Source organism: Portunus trituberculatus, chromosome 5, assembly GCF_017591435.1.
Source record: "Portunus trituberculatus isolate SZX2019 chromosome 5, ASM1759143v1, whole genome shotgun sequence".
NCBI lineage: Eukaryota > Metazoa > Arthropoda > Malacostraca > Decapoda > Portunidae > Portunus > Portunus trituberculatus.
Window position 1 is genome coordinate 11,047,296 of NC_059259.1, and position 10,000 is coordinate 11,057,295.

The 10,000-nt window shown below is 43.2% G+C and overlaps 2 protein-coding genes across 3 annotated transcripts in view; both read left to right on the forward strand.

The window, feature by feature from the left end:
- LOC123516210 (28S ribosomal protein S30, mitochondrial-like) overlaps positions 1-7,176 on the forward strand; it is a 10,987-nt gene extending 3,811 nt beyond the window's left edge. Inside the window, 7 exon segments of the mRNA XM_045275416.1 lie at positions 527-699; positions 1,286-1,453; positions 2,451-2,601; positions 3,320-3,363; positions 3,366-3,463; positions 4,502-4,686; positions 6,774-7,176. Coding sequence (XP_045131351.1) covers positions 527-699; positions 1,286-1,453; positions 2,451-2,601; positions 3,320-3,363; positions 3,366-3,463; positions 4,502-4,686; positions 6,774-6,906 — 952 coding nt within the window. The 3' untranslated portion in view covers positions 6,907-7,176.
- A 2,414-nt stretch (positions 7,177-9,590) lies between these two features.
- The window catches only part of LOC123516223 (sestrin-2-like), a 37,947-nt gene continuing 37,537 nt past the window's right edge, over positions 9,591-10,000 (forward strand). The window contains exon 1 of one of the 2 annotated variants that reach the window (XM_045275441.1): positions 9,591-9,867. In XM_045275441.1, the coding sequence (XP_045131376.1) occupies positions 9,826-9,867 (42 nt within the window). In that variant the 5' untranslated portion in view covers positions 9,591-9,825. The remainder of the gene's footprint in view (positions 9,868-10,000) is intronic. The other variant, XM_045275449.1, reaches the window with a different exon arrangement.

Sequence of the window (10,000 nt, forward strand, 5' to 3'; positions counted from 1 at the left end):
AGCTTCATCCTAATGTTGCTAATCCTAATGCAGTTTTATCCCAAGTTAGCTCCTTTGTAACCTAGCTTTATCCTAACCTAATTTTACCCGAACATAACTTTATCCTAACATAGTTTTTCCCCATCCTATCATATCCTATTCTATCCTAACCTATCCTATCTTAACCTTACCTAACCTTACCTAGCCTAGCCTGACTTAATGTTGTTGTTGTTGTTGTTGTTTTTGTTGTTGGTGGTTGTGGTAAATGTTTATGAAAAGTTTGGTTAGGTTAGGTTAAGTAGTGATGGTGGTGGTAGGGGTGGTGGTGATGGTAGTGGTGGTGGTGGTGATGGTGGTGGTTGTGGTGGTGGTGGTTATTGTTTATGATTAGGTTAGGTTAGATTTGATTAAAATTACCTTAATATTTTTAGTGTTATGCAATACTAGTCTGTTTTGTGTTTTCAGAGAGAGAGAGAGAGAACCACACAAACGTAAACAAAACACCATTTAAAACACAAACCAAACCTAACCTAACCTTCCCAAACAGGCCAATGCAGGGTCGAAGCAGTCCGTTCCTTGGCATGCGTATGGAGGAGGGTCTGCCGCAGGTGGTGGGCTGGGAGGACCCCCTGGCCACCACCGGGAGCCTGCCCACTGAAATCCTGGACCCTCGTGCTTATGGCTTCAAGTTTAAGCATAGTCGAGCCAGCACTGTCACTGGTGAGAGGGAGAGAGGGAGTGTGAGAGGAAGGAGAAGGATGAGTAAGAGGAGGAAGAAAAGGAGGAAGGAAAGAAAGAAAGATGAAGAGAGAAAGAGGAGGGAGAGAAGGGAGAAGAAGAGAGGGTAGAGGAAGGGTGAGGGATATGGAGTGTAAAAGAATGAAGGGGAAGATGAAGAAAAGGAAGAGAGAAATAAAAAGAGAGAGAGAGGAGAAAATGGAGGGAGTGTAAGAAGAAGAAGAAGGGGAGGATGAGGTAAAGGAGGGGGAAAGGGAGAGAAAAAGAGGGAAGAGGGAGGGACAGGGAGAGGCTGAGGGAGATGGAGGGAATGTAAGAGGAAAGAGAGGAAAAGTAATGGAGAAGAGGAGAGAGAGATGAAGAGGTAGAGGTAATGAGGGAAGAGGGAGGGTGAGGGAGAGGGAGGCCGTGTGAGAGGAAGAAGAGAATGAGGAAAAGAATGGGGAAAGGAAGAGAGAGGGATGAAGAGGGAGGTGGAGAGACAATGGAGGAATTCTTCTCTACTGTACTGAACTCTACCCAACCCAACCTTACCTAACCTAACCTAACAGCCCTTACCTCTGCTCAGGGTACTGGCCGAGTGAAGGGAAGCAGCACGGCCACCTGTTCCTGCACACAAGGGAGTTTGAGGAGTGCTTCAGACATGCCCACGGCCAACACAACGTGCAGGACGCCATCACACACAAGGCCCTCCTCTCCTCCTTCACACAGGCCATGGCACACGCTACATACCTTGGTGGGTGGATCGGGCCAGGGCTGGGCTGGGCGGGATTGGCTTTGGGTTGGGTTGGGTTTGATTGTGTTGGCTTGGGTTAGGTTAGGTTTAGGCTGGGTTCAGTTGGGTTAGATTGGGTTAGGTTAGGTTAGGGTGTGGTGAGGTTGTGTTGTGTTGGATTAGGTCAAGTTGAGTTAAGTTAAATTAGGTTGAATTGAGTTAGTTAAGTTAGGTTGTGGTGATTTTTTATTTATTTGTTTATTTATTATTATTATTTTTGTTTGGTTTGGTTGGGTTAGGTTTTGTTAGGTTAAGTTGGGTTAGGTTGGGTTGGGTTAAGTTAAATTAGATGAGGTTGTTTTAGGTTGAGTTGGGTTGGGTTGGGTTAAATTAGATGAGGTTGTTTTTGGTTGGGTTGGGTTGGGTTGGGTTGAATTAGATGAGGTTGGGTTGGGTTAAATTACATGAGGTTGGGTTAAGTTAGGTTGGGTTGGGTTGGGTTAAATTAGGTGAGGTTGGGTTGGGTTGGATTAAATTACATGAGGTTGGGTTGGTTTGGGTTAGGTTGGGTTGGGTTAAATTACATGAGGTTGGGTTGGGTTGTCCTATTAGTTACTCTATCTTTCTTTTCTTCTTTCAACCTCATTACGTAACCTTTTTTCTTATTCATCTTTATTATTTGTTTTATTTTTCAACCTCATTCACCTACACTTCTTTTTTTCTATTTGTCATTATTTTTTGTTTTATTTTCATTCACCAAACATAACCTAACCTTTCTGATTTATCATTATTATTCATCTATTTTGTATTCAACTTCATTTACATCACCTAACCTAATCCATCATTTTTCCTATTTATCGTAATTATTTGCTTTATTTTTTTAACATTATTTATCTAACCTAACCTAACATTTTTCCTATTTATCATTTTTGTTTTTATTTTTTTATTATATATTTAATTTTCCAACCTCATTACCTCACCTCACCTAACCTAACGCTCCCACACCCCCACACTGCAGGGTTTGGGCCGGTGACGGAGATGACCTACCCTCTGGTGCAACAGTCGGCCTTCACTAATGGCAAGCAGTGGATTCTGAGTCTCTTCCAGCTCAACACCTGTGCCCTTCACTCTGAGAGGCCGGTGGTGAACCCTCGCAACAACATACTGTGGTGCGTGGCTGGTGGTGTTGCTGTGTGTGTGTATGTGTGTGTGTGTTATAGGGTTGGAGTGGGGCTCATAGTGACTTGCTTCATATCTAGTTTTATCCAACTTTTCCTTCAGTTTGTGCACACTTTCTGCTGTTACAATCTCTTCACTCAATCTTTCCAGCTGTTCCCTGGCCTAAACTTTTAATGCTCCTCAGACACTGACTTTCATGATCTTTTTAGGCTGTCCTGTTGCCTATCTCTATCTTCAGTCAGTGTTACCAGGTCTTTTCTGTCTATCTTTTCCTTACAGTTCACTATCTTATACATTGTGATTGGGTCTCCTCTTTCCCGTCTGTCCTTCAAAGTTAGTAGCTCCATTTCCTTCAGTCTTTCTTTATAGGGAAGATCTTTCATTTCCAGAACCATCTTTGGAGTGGTTCTTTGGGTTCTTTCTAGTTTTCTGATGTTTTTGGGTTGTATTATCACCACACCACTGCTGCTATTCAGTCTGGGTCTTGGCATAGTGGTTATGATCTTTTTCATCATACACTCTCTCTCTCTCTCTCTCTCTCTCTCTCTCTCTCTCTCTCTCTCTCTCTCTCTCTCTCTCTCTCTCTCTCTCTCTCTCTCTCTCTCTCTCTCTCTCTCTCTCTCTCTCTCTTTCATACCACCTTCCTTACCCACCACCCCACCCACACACCTGCTCCCATTCACTCACCCTCTCTCTCTCACCCCCCAGGTTGAGTGAGGACCAGCCACTGTTTGAGGGGGTGGAGGTGGCAGGGTACAGGGCCTCAACCTGCCCCTGCTCACTGCCCTCATTGCCATGTACCTCAAGAAGGGCGTGGCCAACCCTGACCCCACACCTTACTTGTCCTTCAAGGTGAGGGGGGAAGGGGAGATGGAGAGGAAGGGGAAGGGAGAGGGAGAGGTAGAGTGTTGTAAAGTTAGATAGAGGGAAATACAAACAGAGAGAGAGAGAGAGAGAGAGTATTGTACAGTAATTTAAATAGAAAAGCAAACTGAGAGAAAGAGAGAACATTATAGAGAGAAAAAGAAAAGAGAGAGAGAGAGAGAGAGAGAGAGAGAGAGAGAGAGATAGGGAAACAGGTGTGCCAGGTGCCATGTCACTACCATGCTACAAGTGTCAGACCAACAAAAATCATTAGTGTGAGAGCTGCTGGTTAGGTTAGGTTAGGTTTAAGTTAGGTCAGGTTAAGGATAAAGTTACTCCCCCCCCACCCCATGCAAGTAACCACCAAAGCCAGCGAGGAGTGGTTAGGTTAGGTTAGGTTAAGGTTGAAAGTTCAGTTAGGTTAGGTTAGGTGAGGTGAAGGTGAAAGTTGCTACCTTCCCCCCGGTATGCCCGCAGCCAGCAAGGAATGATTAGGTTAGGTTCAGGTTAATCCCTTCAGTACTGGGACACATTTTTACCTTGAGATTTGTGTATGATTAGACCATTTTATTAACATTAGGAACGGTCTATGGAGGTCAGAAGATTAATGGCCACAGTGTTCACTATTTTAATCCCCCACATGAGTTTCTGAAGCTGTATAACAGGGCTGGGCAGACTTTTCAGTGCTAGGGCCACATTAAAAATATCACATCTTATAGGGCCACATACTATATTAACCCAAATCATTAATATTTGAAATACAGAATTAAAGGCTTCTAAAGAAAAAGCCACTCTCACACACACGTGCACACTTGCCGGGAGAAAATTAAATGCTCACAATACTATTTGGCGTTGTTTATTTGTTTGCTCCTTCAATTTTACTAAACATTTGTCAGGCCGCATGAATTCCTTTGGCAGGTTGTACTTTGCCCACACCTGCTGTATAAAATCATCAAATAGTAAGCAGAGTGAATGTATAAATGCATCATGGTACTCAAGATTAAAGTTACTCCCCCCTCTCCCCAGTACGTGAGCAAGCACCCAGCCAGCGAGGAGTACCGGGAGCGCTTCCACCAGTTGTACCTGAAGGTGATGTCGAACCGGCCAGTAGCCAAAGAGAAGCCAGAGTTGTACCTGTGGGAGAAGATCTACAAGGTGGACTTCAACACCCGCCCTCTGGATACACCCTCAAGATTCTTCGACAATTACTTGTAAGGCTGGTGTGTGTGTGTGTGTGTGTGTGTGTGTGTGTGTGTGTGTGTGTGTGTGTGTGTGTGTGTGTGTCTGTCTGTCTGTCTGTCTGTCTGTCTGTCTGTCTGTCTGTCTGTCTGTCTATGTGTGTGTATGCTTTCCAGATTCTTTGACAAATACTAGTAAGGCTGTGGCAGAGATGGTGGTGGTGGTGGTGAGAGAGAAGGTGTCTGTCTGTCTGTCTGTCTGTATGAGAATTGTGTGTCTGTGTCTCTGTTTTTTTCCTTGTTTATTTGTTTATTTATCTACTGGAAACACACTCCAGATTCTAGGACAAATACTAGTGAGGCTGTGGTGGTGGTGGTGGTGGTGGTTTGAGGGAGAGGTGTGTGTGTCTGTGTGTGTGTGTGTGTGTGTGTGTGTGTGTGTGTGTGTGAGAGAGAGAGAGAGAGAGAGAATGAGTGAAGGTATGAGTGTGGAAGGATATTTATTACGTAGGTGTTTTGTATTGTTTGTTTGTTTGTTTACTTATTTATTGTGTGTGTGTGTGTGTATCACCTGCTGGTCACCCAGCCAGTCTTCCCCATTACGGAGCGAGCTCAGAGCTCATAGACCGATCTTCGGGTAGAACTGAGACCACAACACACTCCACACACCGGGACAGCTAGGCCACAACCCCTCCAGTTACATCCCATACCTATTTACTGCTGGGTGAACACACCCTACACATTAACAGACCACAACACACTCTACACACCGGGACAGCGAGGCCACAACCCCTCGAGTTACATCCCGTACCTATTTACTGCTGGGTGAACACACCCTACACATTAACAGACCACAACACACTCCACACACCAGGACAGCGAGGCCACAACCCCTCGAGTTACATCCCATACCTATTTACTGCTAGGTGAACACACCCTACACATTAACACACCACAACACACTCCACACACCGGGACAGCGAGGCCACAACCCCTCGAGTTACATCCCGTACCTATTTACTGCTAGGTGAACACACCCTACACATTAACAGACCACAACACACTCCACACACCGGGACAGCGAGGCCACAACCCCTCCAGTTACATCGCGTACCTATTTACTGCTAGGTGAACAGGGGCCACACATTAAGAGGCTTGCCAATTTGCCTCACCGCGCCGGGACTCGAACCCGGCCCTCTTGATTGTGAGAGATGTGTGTGTGTGTGTGTGTGTGTGTGTGTGTGTGTGTGTGTGTGTGTGTGTGTGTGTGTGTGTGTGTGTGTTGTTTGTGTTGTGGTCTGTTAATGTGTAGGGTGTGTTCACCCAGCAGTAAATAGGTATGGGATGTAACTCGAGGGGTTGTGGCCTCGCTGTCCCGGTGTGTGGAATGTGTTGTGGTCTCAGTCCTACTCGAAGATCGGTCTATGAGCTCTGAGCTCGCTCCGTAATGGGGAAGACTGGCTGGGTGACCAGCAGGTGACCGTGGTGAATTACACACACACACACACACACACACACACACACACACACACACACACACACACACACACACACACACACCACACACACACACACCGCATAGTAGACAAACCATTAGTGTGAGCAAGGCCTTATTGTTTTAACCCCTTCAGTACTGGGATGCATTTTTACTCTAAGTTTTGGATGTGATTAAACAGTTTTATTGACATTAGGAAGGGTCTATGGAGGTCAAAAGATTAATGGCCACAGTCTTCACTATTTTAATCCCCCACCTGAATTTCTGAAGGTGTATAAAATCACCAAATAGTCACCAGAATGAATATGGAAACATGCCATTGTACTGAAGGGGTTAACACTGCTACTTACTTCTTCCTTTCTTTCTTTCTTTCTTTCTTTTCCTTTCTTTTTCCTTCCTTCCTTCCCCTTCCCCTTCCCCTTCCATCCCCTCCCATCCCATCCCATCCCATCCCATCCCAAACCCTATTTTTCCTCCCATTTCTCAACCCTCCCTTGCTTCATCCCCTCACTTCACTGACACACACACACACTACCCCTCAACCCACATCCTTGCACCCCTTCCCTCACCCCATCCCCACCCATTCCGTTACCCCCAATCGCTGACTCGATCCCTCCCCTTACAGTAAGGCAGAGTACCCCGGTCAAAAGAGGATGGACCAACACGCGCCACGGTACATCCCGAAGAGTTTGAGGAAGGAGAAGAGAGTCAAATTTCAGCCTCGTATTGACTCCACACACCTCTACAAGTATGACTAACGCACGCACACACACATGCACACACACGCACTTTTACATACACGTTCATATACATACATACACGTACGGTGAGATATACATACATACACACACACACATGCATGGATTTTGATATTATACTATTTAATACACATATACATCTGTTTATATGATTAACACGCGCACACACATACACACGCACGTACACATATACATACATACATACATAAAGTTTTACAGTATGTAGATCAAATTGTTGAAAAAAATGTGTAAATAAAAAAAATATTTGTCTATTCTTGTCTTCATCTTCCTCCTCCTCCTCCTCCTCCTCAGTATAGGAACTAAGGTGTTTAAGTAGAAGTAGTAGTAGTAGTAATGGTAGTAGAAGTAGAATTAGTAGTAGTAGTAATAGTAGTAGTAGTAGCAGTAGTAATAGTAGTAGTAGGTAGAAATTTTTAAAGTATATTATCATTGTTTCATTTGTTTTGTGAGTGTGAGGCAAATGATGAGATGTGAGCCAGAGTGATGTGTTGCCACCGAGCGCTGAGTGAAGGAAGAGGTGGAGTACTACTACTGTCTGCACTGAGTAGCCACACCCTCCCGTTACAAAGCAAACAAATGAAGTACAAAGATATTTAATAAAGATTCAATACCTCTGAGAATTGTGGTGAGATCATAGAAAGGTTAGGTTAAGTTAGAAATGAATCGCCATATTGATACGAGGATGAATTAAAGTACTAATGTAGATGAAGACTATATAAAGAAGCCTTTGAAATTATTACAATATTGATACGAGAATGGATAAAAATACTAACTTACTAAAAAATATCATAAAGACTACATAAAAAGAAGTAAAGCCTTTAAAATGACTACCATATTGATACGAAATTCAAAAGTAAAAAAAATATATACATATAAGTAAAAACCTTTGAAATTACTAGACACTATTCAAAATATATATAGAAAAGTAAAAGCTTTGGAATTACTGCTATAAATAAACAGCTCACTCCATATTCCAAAACAAAAATAAGAATACAATATCCCTAAAACTAATATTCAAAATGCCACGCGAAGAAATTGCAGCAAAGAAAACGGTAACATTGTAAGGGTAACTCAAATGTCCATGTAAATATTGGCTAGTATTGCATCATCATATTGACCCGAGTGTTGCAGCCCTTGTGTGCCCTTACCATAGAGGCTAATGATGAAAAATACCCATATATGAGGCCTTGGATTGTATATGGACGCAGACACATTCTAGGGAGGGCATATGGCACTGTTGTAGTAAAGGAAATAAGCAGAGAGAGAGAGAGAGAGAGAGAGAGAGAAACTTGCAACCCTCTCGTCTCTTATCGGTCATTATTAAGTTCTTGGCCATATATCCTTCTCATTCTTCTTCTTCTACTTCCTTTTCTTCTTCATCATCATCTTAATTTTCTTCTTCTTCTTCTTCTTCTTCTTCTTCTTCTTCTTCTTCTTCTTTGTCTTACTATTAACACACCAGTCTATTCTTTTCTTTATTTTCTCGTTTTTTCCCTCTCATTTCATTGACCCTTCCTATAATTCCGTGGTTAGTTATCATTATCTAAGCCTTTAATGTATACCTGACACTATAGTAACGTCTAACTCTGTAGGACTATAATAATAATAATAATAATAATAATAATAATAATAATAATGAAGGAAATCACTACGTTTGCTTGTGATAAAAGAAAGGGCGAAGGTTTCATCAGCAGAGAGAGAGAGAGAGAGAGAGAGAGAGAGAGAGAGAGAGGCGGGGGGAGAGGGAGTTAGTGCAGTAGGTCGGGGAAATATATGGCATTTTATTTCTCTCTCTCTCTCTCTCTCTCTCTCTCTCTCTCTCTCTCTCTCTCTCTCTCTCTCTCTCTCTCTCTCTCCAAGAGAGAGAGAGAGAGAGAGAGAGAGAGATATGTGCTCTCTCTCTCTCTCTCTCTCTCTCTCTCTCTCTCTCTCTCTCCGCAAGTATGCAGAACTACCCAGAGAGAGAGAGAGAGAGAGAGAGAGAGAGAGAGACGTAACAGGATGAAAATAAAACCCGATAGAAGATGATGCAATTTCTAAAGAAGCGAAATTCACACTGGGCATCTCTCCAGGAATTCTCTCTCTCTCTCTCTCTCTCTCTCTCTCTCTCTTGTTTACATTGTGGGTTCCTTTAGTTTATCGGTCAGTAAATAGTAGTACATAGCGTGAGAGTATTGCATCACGTGGTCTAGCTGAGCCGGGCCTGGTTCAATAGTCACTGGGAACAAATATGCGAATTCTTGAGGCAGACAGAGAAAGGAAAATATTAAGGAAAGTTTTGAGCGTTCCTTTAAGTTTTGTGGCATTAGGAGGTCTGCCGGTTTGTTATTCTTTAGCCAGGTTGTTTCTATGTGTTTTGTAGAGATTGTTTGTCAAGGGTAAGCAGTGTTATAGTTGTTATTTATAAAGGGGGATATTAAATTGAAATGTGTTGGCATTAGTGGTATCCATTTTGCCTAAAGGAACGATTGGGGTTACATCGCCGCCATTTTGTATTGCAACATGACAAAAAATATAATAAAAACAAAGCTTGATATTAAAAAAAAGCACTGCATGTATTATCTATAAGGAAAAATAGTTGAGGAAATTGAAAAAATTGCGGCATTTGGCATCCGCACTCCCTAATAGAATGATCTGTGCACTGCTTACTTCCCGCCCCGCACTTCCAGCCCCTGCTCAGTTGCTCCCTGACCACAGCGGGGAGTGTACGTCGCTGCTCTTCCGGGTCCCCTCTCAGTGTGCCATTGTTTACATACCAAGGAAATCAAAACAAAAGACAAACAAGTGTCGAGTGTTGCTTAATTGAAGACCACCCCTGGCACTGATCCGGCGCTCTCTCCTGGCTCTGTTGGCACTGCTGGTCATAAGGGTGGCGAGTGTACGTGTTAATAGTGCTATATGAACCTTAGCAGCGAGACCGACTCCTCTCATCACTATAGGGTAAGAGAGAGAGAGAGAGAGAGAGAGAATGGTTGTTATTTTACTCTTCGTTTTTTTTTATTGTTTTTTGTTTTTGTATATTGAAGGTCATTTTAAGGTGGTTTTGTTAGCTTAGGTAAGGTCAGTGTGTGTG